The sequence below is a fragment of the Pseudorasbora parva genome, chromosome 1 (genome assembly GCF_024679245.1).
Source record: "Pseudorasbora parva isolate DD20220531a chromosome 1, ASM2467924v1, whole genome shotgun sequence".
Taxonomy (NCBI): domain Eukaryota; kingdom Metazoa; phylum Chordata; class Actinopteri; order Cypriniformes; family Gobionidae; genus Pseudorasbora; species Pseudorasbora parva.
In genome coordinates this window covers 12803680-12823622 of record NC_090172.1, presented here as the reverse complement: position 1 = coordinate 12823622, position 19943 = coordinate 12803680, and the positions used below count along the sequence as shown (strand labels likewise).

The window sequence follows — 19943 nt, the reverse complement described above, 5'->3', positions numbered from 1 at the left end:
AATCATCAGCAGTCCAGAATACTAATACTACAAGAATGACAACACAATCTTTAAGATCAACAGCTACAAGTATGTCATCAACAGGAATGCACATAGCACCAAATATAACATCAACAGTGTATAGTTCCTCCGTTGTTACAAGCCTGTCTAATAATCCATCAACAGCAATTTCTTCTGGTACACCTTTACCAACTTATTCAACAAGCATGCCTATACCTCCGACTACGACATCATTAAGCCTTACTTCCTCCCCAAGTACAAGCATGACAACAAGTACAGCAACAACTTCAACTAAGTTTCCTGTTACACCTTCCATTTCATCAACAATCAGGTTGACACAACATGTTACAATACCAACAGTCCAGAGTTCCCCCACTGATAAAAGCATATCCACAGCTCCAACAACAATCTCGACTGATACCTCTTCCCAATTGTTTTCAACTGGCACGACTATACATCCATCTAAAGCATCAGCAGTCCAGAATACTACAAGAATGACAACACAATCTTTAAGATCAACAGCTACAAGTATGTCATCAACAGGAATGCATATAGCACCAAATATAACATCAACAGTGCATAGTTCCTCTGTTGTTACAAGCATGTCTAATAATCCACCAACAGCAATTTCTTCTGGTACACCTTTACCAACTTATTCAACAAGCATGCCTATACCTCCGACTACGACATCATTAAGCCTTACTTCCTCCCCAAGTACAAGCATGATAACAAGTACAGCAACAACTTCAACTAAGTTTCCTGTTACACCTTCCATTTCATCAACAATCAGGTTGACACAACAAGTTACAATACCAACAGTCCAGAGTTCCCCCACTGATAAAAGCATATCCACAGCTCCAACATTAATCTCAACTGATACCTCTTCCCAATTGTTTTCAACTGGCACGACTATACATCCATCTAAAGCATCAGCAGTCCAGAATACTACAAGAATGACAGCACAATCTTTAAGATCAACAGTTACAAGTATGTCATCAACAGGAATGCATATAGCACCAAATATAACATCAACAGTGCATAGTTCCTCTGTTGTTACAAGCATGTCTAATAATCCATCAACAGCAATTTCTTCTGGTACACCTTTACCAACTTATTCAACAAGCATGCCTATACCTCCGACTACGACATCATTAAGCCTTACTTCCTCCCCAAGTACAAGCATGACAACAAGTACAGCAACAACTTCAACTAAGTTTCCTGTTACACCTTCCATTTCATCAACAATCAGGTTGACACAACAAGTTACAATACCAACAGTCCAGAGTTCCCCCACTGATAAAAGCATATCCACAGCTCCAACAACAATCTCGACTGATACCTCTTCCCAATTGTTTTCAACTGGCACGACTATACATCCATCTAAAGCATCAGCAGTCCAGAATACTACAAGAATGACAACACAATCTTTAAGATCAACAGCTACAAGTATGTCATCAACAGGAATGCATATAGCACCAAATATAACATCAACAGTGCATAGTTCCTCCGTTGTTACAAGCATGTCTAATAATCCATCAACATCAATTTCTTCTGGTACACCTTTACCAACTTATTCAACAAGCATGCCTATACCTCCGACTACGACATCATTAAGCCTTACTTCCTCCCCAAGTACAAGCATGACAACAAGTACAGCAACAACTTCAACTAAGTTTCCTGTTACACCTTCCATTTCATCAACAATCAGGTTGACACAACAAGTTACAATACCGACAGTCCAGAGTTCCCCCACTGATAAAAGCATATCCACAGCTCCAACAACAATCTCGACTGATACGTCTTCCCAATTGTTTTCAACTGGCACGACTATACATCCATCTAAAGCATCAGCAGTCCAGAATACTACAAGAATGACAACACAATCTTTAAGATCAACAGCTACAAGTATGTCATCAACAGGAATGCATATAGCACCAAATATAACATCAACAGTGCATAGTTCCTCCGTTGTTACAAGCATGTCTAATAATCCATCAACAGCAATTTCTTCTGGTACACCTTTACCAACTTATTCAACAAGCATGGCTATACCTCCGACTACGCCATCATTAAGCCTTACTTCCTCCCCAAGTACAAGCATGCCACCAAGTACAACAACAACTTCAACTAAGTTTCCTGTTACACCTTCCATTTCATCAACAATCAGGTTGACACAAGTTACAATACCAACAGTCCAGAGTTCCCCCACTGATAAAAGCATATCCACAGCTCCAACAACAATCTCGACTGATACCTCTTCCCAATTGTTTTCAACTGGCACGACTATACATCCATCTAAAGCATCAGCAGTCCAGAATACTACAAGAATGACAACACAATCTGTAAGTGTAACAGCTACAAATATGTCATCAACAAGAACACATATAGCACCAACTATAACATCAACAGTGCATAGTTCCTTCGTTGTTACAAGCATATCTAAAAATCCATCAACAACCATTTCTTCTGGTACACCTTTACCAACTTATTCAACAAGCATGCCTATACCTTCGAATACGACATCATTAAGCCTTACTTCCTCCCCAAGTACAAGCATGCCACCAAGTACAACAACAACTTCAACTAAGTTTCCTGTTACACCTTCCATTTCATCAACAATCAGGTTGACACAACAAGTTACAATACCAACAGTCCAGAGTTCCCCCACTGATAAAAGCATATCCACAGCTCCAACAACAATCTCGACTGATACCTCTTCCCAATTGTTTTCAACTGGCACGACTATACAATCATCTAAAGCATCAGCAGTCCAGAATACTACAAGAATGACAACACAATCTTTAAGATCAACAGCTACAAGTATGTCATCAACAGGAATGCATATAGCACCAAATATAACATCAACAGTGCATAGTTCCTCCGTTGTTACAAGCATGTCTAATAATCCATCAACAGCAATTTCTTCTGGTACACCTTTACCAACTTATTCAACAAGCATGCCTATACCTCCGACTACGACATCATTAAGCCTTACTTCCTCCCCAAGTACAAGCATGATAACAAGTACAGCAACAACTTCAACTAAGTTTCCTGTTACACCTTCCATTTCATCAACAATCAGGTTGACACAACAAGTTACAGTACCAACAGTCCAGAGTTCCACCACTGATAAAAGCATATCCACAGCTCCAACAACAATCTCAACTGATACCTCTTCCCAATTGTTTTCAACTGGCACGACTATACATCCATCTAAAGCATCAGCAGTCCAGAATACTACAAGAATGACAACACAATCTTTAAGATCAACAGCTACAAGTATGTCATCAACAGGAATGCATATAGCACCAAATATAACATCAACAGTGCATAGTTCCTCTGTTGTTACAAGCATGTCTAATAATCCATCAACAGCAATTTCTTCTGGTACACCTTTACCAACTTATTCAACAAGCATGGCTATACCTCCGACTACGCCATCATTAAGCCTTACTTCCTCCCCAAGTACAAGCATGCCACCAAGTACAACAACAACTTCAACTAAGTTTCCTGTTACACCTTCCATTTCATCAACAATCAGGTTGACACAACAAGTTACAATACCAACAGTCCAGAGTTCCCCCACTGATAAAAGCATATCCACAGCTCCAACAACAATCTCGACTGATACCTCTTCCCAATTGTTTTCAACTGGCACGACTATACATCCATCTAAAGCATCAGCAGTCCAGAATACTACAAGAATGACAACACAATCTGTAAGTGTAACAGCTACAAATATGTCATCAACAAGAACACATATAGCACCAACTATAACATCAACAGTGCATAGTTCCTTCGTTGTTACAAGCATATCTAAAAATCCATCAACAACCATTTCTTCTGGTACACCTTTACCAACTTATTCAACAAGCATGCCTATACCTTCGAATACGACATCATTAAGCCTTACTTCCTCCCCAAGTACAAGCATGCCACCAAGTACAACAACAACTTCAACTAAGTTTCCTGTTACACCTTCCATTTCATCAACAATCAGGTTGACACAACAAGTTACAATACCAACAGTCCAGAGTTCCCCCACTGATAAAAGCATATCCACAGCTCCAACAACAATCTCGACTGATACCTCTTCCCAATTATTTTCAACTGGCACGACTATACATCCATCTAAAGCATCAGCAGTCCAGAATACTACAAGAATGACAACACAATCTTTAAGATCAACAGCTACAAGTATGTCATCAACAGGAATGCATATAGCACCAAATATAACATCAACAGTGCATAGTTCCTCTGTTGTTACAAGCATGTCTAATAATCCATCAACAGCAATTTCTTCTGGTACACCTTTACCAACTTATTCAACAAGCATGGCTATACCTCCGACTACGCCATCATTAAGCCTTACTTCCTCCCCAAGTACAAGCATGCCACCAAGTACAACAACAACTTCAACTAAGTTTCCTGTTACACCTTCCATTTCATCAACAATCAGGTTGACACAACAAGTTACAATACCAACAGTCCAGAGTTCCCCCACTGATAAAAGCATATCCACAGCTCCAACAACAATCTCGACTGATACCTCTTCCCAATTGTTTTCAACTGGCACGACTATACATCCATCTAAAGCATCAGCAGTCCAGAATACTACAAGAATGACAACACAATCTGTAAGTGTAACAGCTACAAATATGTCATCAACAAGAACACATATAGCACCAACTATAACATCAACAGTGCATAGTTCCTTCGTTGTTACAAGCATATCTAAAAATCCATCAACAACCATTTCTTCTGGTACACCTTTACCAACTTATTCAACAAGCATGCCTATACCTTCGAATACGACATCATTAAGCCTTACTTCCTCCCCAAGTACAAGCATGCCACCAAGTACAACAACAACTTCAACTAAGTTTCCTGTTACACCTTCCATTTCATCAACAATCAGGTTGACACAACAAGTTACAATACCAACAGTCCAGAGTTCCCCCACTGATAAAAGCATATCCACAGCTCCAACAACAATCTCGACTGATACCTCTTCCCAATTATTTTCAACTGGCACGACTATACATCCATCTAAAGCATCAACAGTCCAGAATACTACAAGAATGACAACACAATCTTTAAGATCAACAGCTACAAGTATTTCATCAACAGGAATGCATATAGCACCAAATATAACATCAACAGTGCATAGTTCCTCCGTTGTTACAAACATGTCTAATAATCCATCAACAGCAATTTCTTCTGGTACACCTTTACCAACTTATTCAACAAGCATGCCTATACCTCCGACTACGACATCATTAAGCCTTATTTCCCTCTCAAGTACAAGCATGTCTCCAACTAAAAAAAATACTTCAACTAAGTTTCCTGCTACACCTCCCCCTTCATCAACAATCAAGTTGACACAACAAGTAACAACATCAACAGTACAGAGTTCTCCCACTGCGAAAGGCATATCCACATCTCACTCAACAATACTCTCTACTGGTAAACCTTCACTATTATTTTCACCTGGCATAACTACACCACCAACTAAAACACCAACAGTCCAGTCCAATTCCTCTAAAAGTACAAGCATGACAACTCAATCCTTAACTACAACAGCTACATGGATATCATCAAGCAGCAATATACTACCAACTTCAACAGTAATTGTCCAAAAAATAAACACAAGCACTTTTACACAACAGGTTAAAAAAACAACAGTCCAGATTCCAGCTACTAGGAAAAGCATATCCACAAATATACCAGCAGTTTCTACTGGTACACCTTCAGCAACCTTTTCAGCTGGCATCTCCTACAATGTAACAAGCATATCTCTTACTCCAATGACAACAACATTTTCTACATCTCCTTCAGTAACTTCTCCAACTTTCACAACATTAAAAACAACCACCTATACTCCTACCCCGCTATGTTTTTGCTATTGGTCCGACTGGAATGACTTTGGTCCCCCAACAACAGGTGTTAAAGGTGGTAAAGTAATACCTGCTTCTACCTTGTCTACCATCTGCTCAGCACCAAAAGAAGTGGAGTGTCGTGCTAAACTTTACCCTGAAGTTCCTCTTTCGCAGCTTGGTCAGGTCGTAAAATGTAATATAAAAGATGGACTGGTCTGCTCTAACAAAAACCAAAGCCTCAGACAGCAATGCTTTGACTACGAAATTAAAGTATTCTGTTGTGACAGCAAATGTGGCAACTTTTCAACTAAATCCCCAACTCCAGCTACTTTTTGGATGTCATCAACAAGCTTGCCTATACCGTCAACTACAACGGCAACTGTCCAAAGTTCCTCCACTTATACAAGCATATCTACAATTTCAGTAACATCCACAGCAAGTTCTTTAACAGTTTCTCCAACTTCCATAACATCAAAGTCAATGACCCTTATTCCTACCCCTGGGTGTATTTGCAGTTGGTCAGAATGGAGTAATTTTGGTAGCCCAACAACAGGACTTGATGGTGGTGAAATAGTACATATTAAACAAATAACTGACACCTATTCTCCCATCTGCACATCACTAAAGGATGTGGAATGCCGTGCAAAACTTTATCCTGAAGTTTCTTTTTCACAGCTTGGACAGGTTGTGAAATGTAATGTGAAAGATGGACTGATTTGTTTCAACAAAAACCAAGGCCCTGAACAGCAATGCTTTGACTATGAGATAAGAGTGCTTTGTTGTGTTGGAAACAATAGCATCACAACACAATGTCAAACCACCACTATGGTTTCATCAGGTAGCACATCTGTATCACCAAATACAAAAAAAACAAGCGAGAGTACAATCCCATCCATAATTCCAACACCTACTTTGTCCCCTATCATACCTACCCTACCGTCTACAACACTAACAGCTCAACATTTCTCTAGTGTTACAAGTATATACACAACTCCAATAAGTTCAATATTCCTATCAACTGCTTCAACAACTTCTCCACTGTCTAAAACAGCCACACTTACTTCTAACCCTGGCTGCCTTTGTCTTTGGTCAGAGTGGTTGGACTTTGGGGGCCCAACAACAGGCCCTGAAGGTGGTGAAACGGTGTCAATCAAAAATATTTTGGACAGTAATCCTACCATCTGCTCTGTACCAAAGAAAGTTGAATGTCGTGCAAAACAGTACCCTGGATTGTCTCTTTCCCAGCTAAACCAGGTTGTGAAATGTAATGCCAAAGATGGTCTTGTGTGCTTGAACAAACACCAAGACATTACACATCAATGCTTTGACTATGAGATTAGAGTATTCTGCTGTGATGGAAACTGTGGCAGTACCACACCAAAAATACCCTTGCTTAAACCTACCCTTGGATGCAAATGCCATTGGTCAGACTGGATAAATTTTGGTAGTGTAACAACCAGTCCTGAAGGTGGAGAAATAATTTCCATCAAAAGAATAACTGACACCTATCCTTCCGTCTGCTCAGCACCAAAAGAATTAGAATGCCGTGCAAAACATTACCCTAAACTTTCTCTTTCACAGCTTGGCCAGGTTGTGATATGTAATGCAAAAGATGGGCTTGTTTGTCTTAACAAAAATCAAAATATTACCCAGCAATGCTTTGACTATGAGATAAGAGTATTCTGCTGTGGTGGAAACTGTGGCAGTACCACAGCAATGACACCAAAAATACCCTTGCTTACTCCTACCCTTGGATGCAAATGCCATTGGTCAGACTGGATGGACTTTGGTAGCTTAGCAACTGGTCCTAAAGGTGGAGAAATAATTTCGATCAAACAAATAACTGACACCCATCCTTCCATCTGCTCAGCACCAAAAGAATTAGAATGCCGTGCAAAACATTACCCTAAACTTTCTCTTTCACAGCTTGGCCAGGTTGTGATATGTAATGCAAAAGATGGGCTTGTGTGTCTTAACAAAAATCAAGATATTACTCAGCAATGCTTTGACTATGAGATTAGAGTATTCTGCTGCAGTGGAAAGTGTGACAGTACCACAGCACTGACACCAAAAATACCATTGCTTGCTCCTACCCTTGGATGCAAATGCCATTGGTCAGACTGGATGGACTTTGGTAGCTTAGCAACTGGTCATGAAGGTGGAGAAGTAATTTCCATCAAAAGAATAACGGACACCTATCCTTCAATCTGCTCAGCACCCAAAGAATTAGAATGCCGTGCAAAACTTTACCCTGAACTTTCTCTTTCACAACTTGGCCAGGTTGTGATATGTAATGCAAAAGATGGGCTCCTGTGTCTTAACAAAAATCAAGATTTTACTCAGCAATGCTTTGACTATGACATCAGAGTATTATGCTGTCATGGAAAATGTGACAACTCCACAGAGGCACCAACAACTACTCCTAAGTTGTCAGCTTCAACAAGAAAAGCATTGATTTCTTCAAGTACACCTTCAGCTACTTCTATGCCTTCAAATATGTCAAGACCAAACCAACCTACTCCTACCTCTGCATGCATTTGTCATTGGTCAAAATGGTTGGATTTTGGGGGCCCAACAACAGGTCCTGAAGGTGGTGAAACAGTATCAATCAAAAAAATTTTGGACAGTAACCCTACCATCTGCTCTGTGCCAAAGGAAGTCGAATGTCGTGCAAAAAAGTACCCCAGATTGTCTCTGTCCCAGCTAAACCAGGTTGTGAAATGTAATGCCAAAGATGGTCTTGTGTGCTTGAACAAACACCAAGACATTACACATAAATGCTTTGACTATGAGATTAGAGTATTCTGCTGTGATGGAAGCTGTGGCAGCTCTACAGCACTGACACCAAAAATACCCTTGCATAAACCTACCCTTGGATGCAAATGCCATTGGTCAGACTGGATGAACTTCGGTAGCGTAACAACTAGTCCTGAAGGTGGAGAAATAATTTCCACCAAAAGAATAACTGACAACTTTCCTTCCATTTGCTCAGCACCAAAAGATTTAGAATGCCGTGCAAAACTTTACCCTGAACTTTCTCTTTCACAACTTGGACAGGTTGTGATATGTAATGCAAAAGATGGACTCCTGTGTCTTAACAAAAATCAAGATATTACCAAACAATGCTTTGACTATGACATCAGAGTATTATGCTGTCATGGAAAATGTGACAACTCCACAGAGGCACCAACAACTACTCCTAGGATGTCAGCTTCAGCAACAACAGCATTGCATTTAAGTACACAATTAGCAACTTCTATACCTTCCAATACATCAAAACAAACCCAACTTACTCCTACCTCTGCATGCATTTGTCATTGGTCAAAATGGTTGGATTTTGGTGGCCCAACAACCGGCCCTGAAGGTGGTACAATAATACCAGTCAAAATCATCACTGACACCTTTCCAACCACCTGCTCATTACCACAGAGAATTGAATGCCGTGCAAAACATTTTAATGGACTTCCTGTTTCAAAGCTTGGCCAGACAGTAAGGTGTAATCTTAAAGATGGGCTTGTTTGCTTAAATAAAAACCAAAATATTACCCAGCAGTGCTTTGACTACGAAATTAGATTGTTGTGTTGTCATCGAGACTGTGTTAGCACATCTCTACCAGCAGCATTGAATCTCACTTTATACAACTCCTCCACAAGTGTAAGCTCAACCACAGTAACCACAACAAGAGCTAAGACTACAACCACTTCAAAAACATTTCCTTCTAAATGTATATGCCAGTGGTCAAAATGGGTGGACTTTGGCAGCCCAACAAAAGGGGCTGAAGGCGGTGAACTAATACCAGTCAAACTCATTACTGACACCTATCCAACCACCTGCTCAATAACACAGGGAATTGAATGCCGTGCAAAACATTATCCTGGACTTCCTGTTTCAAAGCTAGGCCAGGCAGTAAAGTGTAATCTTAAAGATGGACTTGTTTGCCTGAATAAAAACCAAAATATTACCCAGCAGTGCTTTGACTACGAGATGAGATTGTTGTGTTGTCATCGAGACTGTGTTAGCGCATCTCTGCCAGCAGCATTGAATCTTGCTTTACACAACTCCTCCACAAGTGTAAGCTCAACCACAGTACCCACAACAAGAGCTAACACTACAACAACTTCAAAAACATTTCCTTCTAAATGTATATGCCAGTGGTCAAAATGGGTGGACTTTGGCAGCCCAACAAAAGGGGCTGAAGGCGGTAAACTAATACCAGTCAAACTCATTACTGACACCTATCCAACCACCTGCTCAATTACAGAGGGGATTGAATGCCGTGCAAAACATTATCCTGGACTTCCTGTTTCAAAGCTAGGCCAGGCAGTAAAGTGTAATCTTAAAGATGGACTTGTTTGCCTAAATAAAAACCAAAATATTACTCAGCAGTGCTTTGACTACGAGATGAGATTGTTGTGTTGTCATCGAGACTGTGTTAGTGCGTCTCTACCAGCAGCATCAACTCAAGCTTTACACAACTCCTCCACAAGTGTAAGCACAACCACAGTACTCCCGAAGAGAGCTACGACCACAACAATTTCAAAAACATTTAATTCTAAATGTATTTGCCAGTGGTCAAAATGGGTGGACTTTGGCAACCCAACGACAGGCCCTGAAGGCGGTAAAATAATACCAGTGAAACTCATTACTGACACCTATCCAACCACCTGCTCAATACCACAGGGAATTGAATGCCGTGCAAAACATTATCCTGGACTTCCTGTTTCAAAGCTTGGCCAGACAGTAAAGTGTAATCTTAAAGATGGGCTTGTTTGCCTAAATAAAAAACAAAATTTTACCCAGCAGTGCTTTGACTACGAGATGAGATTGTTGTGTTGTCATCAAGACTGTGTTAGTGCATCTCTACCAGCAGAATTGGCTCAAGCTTTAAACAATCCCTCCACAAATGTAAGCACATCCACAGTACTCCCAGCAAGAGCTATGACCATTTCAAAAACATTTAGTTCTAAATGTATTTGCCAGTGGTCAGATTGGATGGACTTTGGCAGCCCAACATCAGGGCCTGAAGGTGGTGAAATTGTACCTATAAAAACAATAACAAACACATATATTAACATCTGCTCTGCTCCAACTGAGGTTGAATGCCATGCAAAACTTTATCCTGGACTACTACTTTCACAACTGGGACAGGTAGTAACATGCAATTCACAAGATGGACTAATTTGTTTAAACAAGAACCAAGGTGTTACACAGCAATGTTTTGATTATGAGATTAAAGTATTATGTTGTCGTGGATTGTGTGGAATATCATCAAAAATTTCACAAACAGATCAGTATTTTTCCCACAGCACAATTATAACCACACCAAGTTTGCCAATTATCACAGGTTCATCAAGAGGTCACATTACTGCACATCAAGATTGTGTCTGTGAAATTTATGGCAAAACATTTAAGCCAGGTAATTTTAATATCCAAGGGTATATATATATATATGTGTGTGTGTGTGTGTGTGTGTGTGTGTGTGTGTGTGTGTGTGTGTGTGTGTATATATATATATATATATATATATATATATATATAAATTTTGTCACAATGAATAAAATACATATTAAATATTGAATGTTTTGACCTTTTTTAAATTAAATTAATTATTTTTCTTATTCCACAGAATCGGAAATTTACAATAAAACTGATGGCGATGGATGGTGTTACATTGCAAAATGTGTCAAAACAGAAGAGAAGTGTGATGTGATAAAATTATCACAACCCTGTTTAACAGCAGTATTGCCCTTAGGTCACAACTGTGATAAATATATGCCTCCCCTAAAAGTATGTACTTTTATATTTAAGGTTCATGCATAATATATTATATATTCCAGATTTAGTTTTCTTTGAGTAACTTCAATTACACTGCAACGCCACTTAATAACTATTCTTTCTTTCTTTTTCTTTCTTTCTAGAATGGTGAATCTATTCATGTGGGAAATTGCTATTTAGGAACATGCACAAATGGTACAATTAAGCATAAACCAGTACACTGTGATCCTGTAGAGTATCCTGTGTGTGAGAACAAATTTGCCCCCATAAAAGTTGCTGACGAGTCTGGATGTTGTTTTAAATATGAGTGCCAATGTGAGTTAATGGCTACAGTAATGTTCTACTGAAGTATCAAATTACTGTATCACAATGTTTGTTGCACAGCATAAATTAACTGTATATGTTCATTTTTAAATGTTTCAGGTTTCTGCACTGGCTTTCTCGACCTACATTATACCACATTTGATGGAAAATATTACCCTTTTCAAGGAAACTCCACCTATGTGCTTATGCAAGAAATTGATACAAAGTATAATTTTAGTGTTGCAGTTGTTAATGTCTGTGATTTTGAAGATGGTCCTTCCTGCCCCAAGGCCTTGAAGGTTCACTACAAATCTTCTGAGATCACCATGACTCAGAGGATTTCTGGTGGAATTGTAATGAATTTGGTAAATGAGCTAAATCTTTGTTTGTTTGTTTTTAATCCAATTTTTTATTTTAAATTTCAGATTTCTTATGTGAGAATTTAAAAAAAAAATCCATTAAAATGATCTGGCACACCTTTTCAGTATGATGTCAAAGCTGCAGTCCCTAACTTTCAACTTTCAAGAACACTTTTGTGTCCAGGATTTACAAAAATTATATAATGAAAATGAATCCATTATCTGAGAATGAATACAACATGAATCAATTTTCCTAACTCTGTTTTTGTCTTGCCCTTGACCATTATAGTAGACTTATAATAAGTGTTTATATTTGGACTGTTTCCGAGCAGATTGGTAGGAACTACCGCGAAGGAGCACAGTCCCTTCTGAAAGACGCATGTAGTTCTGTTTATTAACCGCTAGAGCACAAAAAGTTATGGACTGCAGCTTTAACATTATTAATTTGTGATGATTCCAGACTCATCCACCACTGTCCCCAGACAAGTTCTTAAATAGCTGTTAATCTAATTCACAAAATGTTTATTATTGTAGCTTCTTTGTTTTCAGAAGGTCATTTGTGTATGTGTGAATGAAAAAAGGTTGTGTTTGTTCCTTTGTAAGAGGTTGATGGATTTGCCATGTGTGTTCTTCTTCTATGGCAGGTAGAGACACATAGTGGACTTATCACAATAAGTATCCGACTTTCTCATATGTCACCAGCATTGTATCTTGGAGGTGATGATGTAGACGTGTAGATATGTTAGTGCAGGCAGTTCATATTGAGCGCAAAACACGGTTTCCCTCGCTCTCTTCTGTAGCCTTCTCCAGTTCTTCGAGACTGGACATTGAAGTACATGCTTTTAGAGAGCTTTTCCATTTTTAGAGGCCTGGGGACAGTGGCAGAGTAGCAGACTACCCTCTTCCAGAGTGGAAGTTGTCGACAGACACAGATGAAGCAAGATATTTCTTTCTTTTTTTACCTAGAGATTACCTACATGTTTTTGGTCTTAGAGTCTGTTGTTGAAGGCATCCCTACCAGAAATATTAAGGAGGCATCCAAGCTGCAGAACCTTTCCGCTATTCTAGGCACTAAGGCACTTGATCACTTGCTATCCGTTTTGTGTATGCTTTTTGTATGGCCAACCTACGCTATGATTAGTTAGCTGCACTTTTCACAGCTGATATACAGGCATTTATTCAGGATGGTGTAGTGGGTACAAATGTCTTAGATGGAAACGTAATAGCGTTGAAGAATAGCGTTGTGTTGACATACTTCAGGCATGCCTTTAAGTCTTTCTTTAGGCAGTTCAAATTGATTTAATGTGGACACCCTTTTATAACCATGGCCAAATAAAGGTTTGTGTGATTTTGCTTCAGACATCAGTTCCACTGAAGTTTTCCCATGGCATCAACAACATGACGCAGCGTCTTGTAACTTCTCAGGGAACATATGTTCCATATGTAACCCTTAGACATTTTCATTGACTGAATTTTTCTGAGAAGGTTATATAGATAAGTGCCATAAAATGGAATGTTAATAACATAGAAGTTTATGCTTTGAATTGTTTGTTTTCTGTTTTTAGATTTATATGAACCACAAGGAAGTCAAGCTGCCATTCCAAAGTAAAGATGTCCGTGCCACAGAGAATGGCAACGAGTCTCTTGTAGTCATATCTGAGATTGGTGTACAGATCTCTTTTACCGGCACAATTTTTTCCATCAACCTCCCATGGGAAAAGTTCCATGGTAACACAGAAGGCCATTGTGGTAGGTTCATAGTCTTAAAATAATGATTGCACTGCTGGGTTGTCTGAGTGTAGAGTAAGATTTAATATTTTGTGAATGTGTTGTTCTTGTACTTTAATATTTCTATGTTTCCAGTTATATTTTAAACAGAAATGAAAAATTATGATTATTTGAATATGTTGTCACAGTCTTGTTTTCAGGGACTTTTTAAGCTATGATTTTGTCTTTTTAGGTGTGTGTGATAATAACCAAACAAATGATTGTCGCTTGCCAAATGGCACCATTATATCATCTTGCCAAGACATGGCTCCATATTGGTATTTTCATAATAACAACAAAAACCTTCTGTCGGCAAGACATCAGTCTAAATCAGTGCCATGCCCTTCTTCTGCAATATGCAAAGTCATTGAAAGCAAGTAAGTATGTCATTAAACTATTAATACAATTTAAAAAAAAACGCAAAACATTATTATTTTTAAATCAGTTAAATGGGGTTAATTATAATGGTTTCCGCATTGTTCAACTCAACAGACTCTTTGAGAAATGCCATAACTTCATTCCTCCTGAGCCCTATATGTCAGCATGTAACATTGATGTGTGTAACATGAACAACGAAACAGTTGGCTGTGCTAGACTGCAGGCCTATGCTAAGAAATGTGCTATGGTAGGAGTATGTGTAGACTGGAGAGATGCAACCAATGGAATGTGTGGTCAGTATATTTATTTTCTTAACAGAACTGCAACAGAATAACATTCATTGTTGGTTTTATAAACACATGTTACTACATATTTTCACTTCAGACGTTAAGTGTACAATGCCACAAATATATGTAGCATGTGGTCCTCAAGTGGAACCAGCCTGTGATGGAAGGTATTTCAAATCTTGAAAAATATTCAGAAAACCTAAGAATGCATACATATTTAACATTTGCTATATATAAAAATGAAGTTGGAAGGAAATTATTAATCACTATTTTCTGTATGATTTTAGATTTAATGTAAAATATTTACATGGCAATAATGCATTCAGTAATTTGAAATCGATAAAATGGGAGGGATGTTACTGCCCAAGTGGTACCACACGTTTGCGACATAATTCTAATATCTGCGTTCCAAGCTGTGGTAAGTGTAATTTTCTATTTATTATATCAATGCTTTAATCACCTTTAAAGACTCTAATGTATATATATATACACCAATCAACATTATGACAATTATTTCTTCATCATAGCTCTGTTAGTGGGTGGGATATATTAGGCAGCAATGAACATTTTGTCCTTAAAGTTAATGTTAGAAGCGGGAAAAAATGGCCAAGTGTAATGATTTGAGATAGTTTGACAAGAGCTAAATTGCGGTGGCTAGACGACTGGGTCAGAGCATCTCCAAAACTGCAGTCATTGTGGGGTGTTCCTAGTGTGCAGTGGTCAGTATTTATCAAAAGTGGTCCAAGGAAGGAATAGTGGTGGACAAGTGACGGGGTCATAGGCGGCCAAGGCTCAATGATGCACGTGGGGAGCGCAGGCGTTAATGCTGCTTCTAATAGAAAGGTTTCAGAATACACAGTGCATCACAGTTTGTTGCTTAATGTGTATGGAGCTGCATAGCCGCAGACCAGTGAGGGTGCCAATGTGGACTCCTGTTCACCGCCGAAAGTGCTAACAGTGGGCATCAGAACCACAGAGCAATGGAAGATGGTGAACTGGTCTGATGAATCATGTTTTCTTTTACATCACGTGGATGGCTGGGCATGTGTTTGTCGCTTTCCTGGGGAACACAAGGCACCAGGATGCACTATGGGAAGAAGGCAAACTGGCGGAGGCAATTTGATGCATTTGCAATGTTCTGCTGGGAAACCTTGGGTCCTGCCATCCATGTGGATGTTACTTTGAAACATATCACAATACTTTTTTTCCCCTTTTAAAATTTGTATTTCACAACTCGCAGGCTGCACTACAATTCTACTTTCATTTTTTACTTTAAGGAATATAAAGTCTATACCCTATATGGCCAAAAGTATGCTGACACCCTATTATAATTAACAGGCTTGGCTATTCCAGTGAAAAATGATTTACAAAAGAATTATGGCAGTATTTTTTTTATACATCTGGAATTGGCTTGTCCACCAATATACAGTGAAAATAATATACAAAAATAAATCAACTACGAAGCATAATGGGTTTTGTCCTGGAGCTGGGTTCACATGATTGATTAGCAGATTTGAATCATTATTCATATTAATGAACCGATATCGATTCTTATATCCCAACAAGTCAGTCAACTAAATGTGCCAGTCTGCATCGGTTGTTTTGCATGTTGGAAATGCCTTTTGCCTGGCATAGAATAACTTGATTTTATTTTGTAATTCTGAATTATAATTACTTTGAATATTAAAATATGTTCTCAGAAGCACTGTTTGTTTATGGGCAGGTTATAAGGACTCCGTCACATGGGGACTCCGTCTGAAACATGGGGTGGCAGTCTGAGGTTTGCAGTTCGCAGTTCTCCCATCCAGCACCGACTCAGATTTCAGCAACACACCAGCACTAGAACCAGAACCATTTCGGTAAAAAAAAGATAACAGAATGGTTACACTTAAATCAAAATATTACTTTTAAATGCTTATTTTTTTAAATGTTTGTTTAAATATAGATAATATATAAATGACAAAAAATATATATAAAATATGCTGTATGTAGAAGTGTATTCATACATTACAAAGGGCATATTGTGTAAACAGTGGTGGTGTAGTGTTTTTGTACTAAATTGAATAAATACTTCTGTTCATTATTTCAACATTAAACTTACTTGCTATCTCTCAGTCTCTAATAGTCATCACTTTGTCAATATCTAATGTTAGATTTTTCTTTAAAGCTACTCCATGTAACTTTTTTAACAAAAAAAGTGATTGAATGTTATTGTCACATTTGCATTAACCTCTGCTGCCCTATAATTATATTAAAAGGGAAGGTTGACAAACTACAATATTAAAGTTGGCATGAAGCAAAAGTTGTGATTCTTTACTTCAAGTGAGCTGGCTCTTGAACATGAGAAACCGTTGGGGCGGTACTTGATTGTCCATAGGGAATTGATTGATTAATTTTGAGACCGCAATAGATGTTGATGGAGTATAATGTGTTAAGAGCTTGCTCATGTACTGGGGAGCTAAACCCTTTATTGCTTTAACCATAAAAATGTATTTTACAACACATTGTTTGTGCTTCTTGTGCTTCTTATTAAGTGGGTTAATTTTTTTTAGGATTATTTAGCTAACTGAAGTGTCTGAGATTCTGACAACTTGCACTTCTGGAGAATGGTGATGCTGGAGACTAAAGGGTTTCTTATGGGTCCACACTTAATTCTTCACCTTATTTCTTTTTGCAGTAAGCATGTGTCGTTTCTTCGCCATCTGTTTTTTTCTGACCCTGCTGAGCTTTTCATCAAGATCAACTTGTTGTGGGGCACCAAAAGGCTTTAACTGTGAAAAAGGGAATAAAAAAGTGACACAATGGTTGATTAATTTGAACTTTTCAAAGGGCCACTGGGAGAGCGGGGAGTGAGGAGCTGCACTGTTTTTTTCGCTTTGTTTGTGAAATACATAAACTTTGAGTGTACAGATATACATATATAAACATAGTTTTTCAAAATAAGTTTTTTTGTTGTTGATACTTTTGTATTATAAAGTGATAAATGTAATTTTAGTCATTTTCAAATTATTCTAAATAATCCTTGCATGATAAAGTAAAGCATGAACTACTGGTTTCTGTTGAATACCTTTAACATTTTTGTGTAGTTTAGTGGGTTACATGTAATGTTTTTATTACAGGGTTTACTGTAAAATAAGGTAACCCAAACAGAAATATGCTAGCCCATATATATATTTACCCGTTGTGGCCCATAAGAGCTCTTCATAACACCTATCTGGGTCCCGTCATTAACCCATGTGGGCAGACCCAAGTGGGGCCTCCATGGAAACTGAGGACAAAATTATCTGGGTCCCAGTTGTGTAGCCCAGGTGGGCCCCAGATGCAACCCCTTTCCACATGGATGTGTTGGCTCGGTTGTAAGTAATAAGCAAGGTTTTAAAATGTATGCGTTTAATAGGGAGCCAGTGCAGTGTTGACAGAACTGGGCTACTATGATCATACTTCCTGGTTCTAGTAAGAACCTTAAGCTGCTGCATTTTGGACCAGCTGCAGTTTATTAACTGAGTAGGGCAACTACTCAGTAGAGCATTACAATAATCTGAACGGAGTAACTAACTGTTCAGCATTTTGCATTGAAAGCATGTGGCATTTTGCAAAAAGCCATAACCCCAGTGAGTCAAGGTTTAGCTCTAAGACTATGTGCCAAATTACTAGAGAGAAGAGCAGCACCAGCCCAGGAGCATCTATCTTCAACAGGTCTGCCCCAAAACTTTTCCAATTGTCTATCATCCCTATGTTATTTTGTGGACACCACTTAGACAACCAGCCATTGAGTGATGATGATCTGCTAAATATCTCATTCCTCCTTTAAACAGGGAGGGGACCAGAGCAAAACACTTTACGCGACATCGTACTTGTAAGTTCACACACTTCTTTAATATTTATTTTGGTGATCTCTGACTGGTGAAGTCAAACATCATTAGTGCCGACATGAATAATAATCTTAGAGAATTTCCGATTAGATTAGCCAGCACTTTTAAATTTGCTTTAATGTTAGTCACTATGCCTCCCGGTAAACATGTGACTATTGTGGTTGGTGTCTCTATTTTCACCTTCTGTGTAATAGAATCACCAATAACTAGGCTACTTTCAACAAGATCCTCAGTGGGTGCATCACTGAGTGGGGAGAACCTGTTTGATATTCTAATCAGAACGGAAGAGTAGTTTTTTGATCCGTGACTGTCTTCTCATCGTCACCCAACCCTGCTGCACGGGTGCTACCACCGGAACCGAACAATATACAGAGTTCACTAAGCTATTGGCATCCAAATCAGATCAGTGTCTAAAGCTGTTAGATTCTTACTACTTTCATGTAAAGTCTGGATGCATGTCTCTAATTCTGAAATCTCCGTCAGTCTGACTATTTCCTTACATTTATCACATGTGAAGCCCTGTTCGCCAACAGAGATAGATATGCTAAACATGTATCATGCAGTGCAAGTGACAATGATAGGAGAAGAAGACATGGCTTACCGTATTTGTTGATGAATCCAAAACTTACTACAGTTGTTTGATAGAGTCTATTTAATAATCCAGCTCACCACAGTTGTCAAATGAATTTAGAAAACAGGAGACCCGGGTGCCAAGATGGAAAGCTTCCAGCCTAGTGAAAAGCTATTGCATGGTAGTGATTTAGATTAAAAGCTAGCAATGTCAAATTTAACTTGATAGGCAAAAAAATAGGGCGATGAGTAAGTTATATTTAGCAGTATAGACAACAAAATGAATATTTAAAATAGAGATTCAGAAGCAGAGCATAAGCATAATCATTAATTCATTATCAATTTATCATCAATGAGTTTGTATTTAAAACTTTTTATATTTGTATTTTCGGCCGATCGCCTTACATGGAAAAAGTGTTGAAAGTGCCTCTGCGGTTCAAAATGCTTTAATATTCAACACTTTTTTCTTAAATTCAATACAGAAGGTGGTCGGCCTAAACTTCACTTTATAAAGATTTAAATATAGGTATTTTTCTTACACAAATACATCGATTCACTTCAGAAGGCCTTTATTAACCTCCCGGAGCAGTGTGGAGCATGTTTTTTTGACGGACAAATGCATTTTTATGGACTTCGAAAAAGAATGCCATTATAAAGCTTGGATTACCCAGGACATTTTAAAATATAACTCTAATTTTATTCATCTGAAAAAAGACTGTCATATACACCTAGGATGTCTTGAGGGTGACTAAA

The 19943-nt window shown here is 38.5% G+C and overlaps 1 protein-coding gene across 1 annotated transcript; it reads left to right on the top strand.

Moving 5' to 3' along the window:
* Positions 1–5044: 5044 nt before the first annotated feature.
* On the top strand, positions 5045–17190 carry LOC137047811 (mucin-5AC-like). The gene is made up of 10 exons (XM_067425729.1): positions 5045–11295; positions 11506–11666; positions 11798–11969; positions 12078–12322; positions 13882–14065; positions 14277–14460; positions 14576–14754; positions 14846–14915; positions 15036–15166; positions 16472–17190. Exons 1-10 carry the CDS (start codon positions 5082–5084, stop codon positions 16525–16527), a joined length of 7596 nt encoding a protein of 2531 aa, XP_067281830.1. The 5' UTR covers positions 5045–5081; the 3' UTR covers positions 16528–17190.
* The last annotated feature ends 2753 nt before the right edge of the window (positions 17191–19943 follow it).

Excerpts from the sequence above, each read along its gene's own strand:
- LOC137047811 (XM_067425729.1), top strand. The coding sequence starts at position 5,082 with ATGACAACACAATCTTTAAGATCAACAGCTACAAGTATTTCATCAACA. Across the intron at positions 11,970-12,077 it reads TTTTAAATATGAGTGCCAAT|GTTTCTGCACTGGCTTTCTC; the intron begins GTGAGTTAATGG and ends TAAATGTTTCAG. Across the intron at positions 14,916-15,035 it reads GAACCAGCCTGTGATGGAAG|ATTTAATGTAAAATATTTAC; the intron begins GTATTTCAAATC and ends GTATGATTTTAG.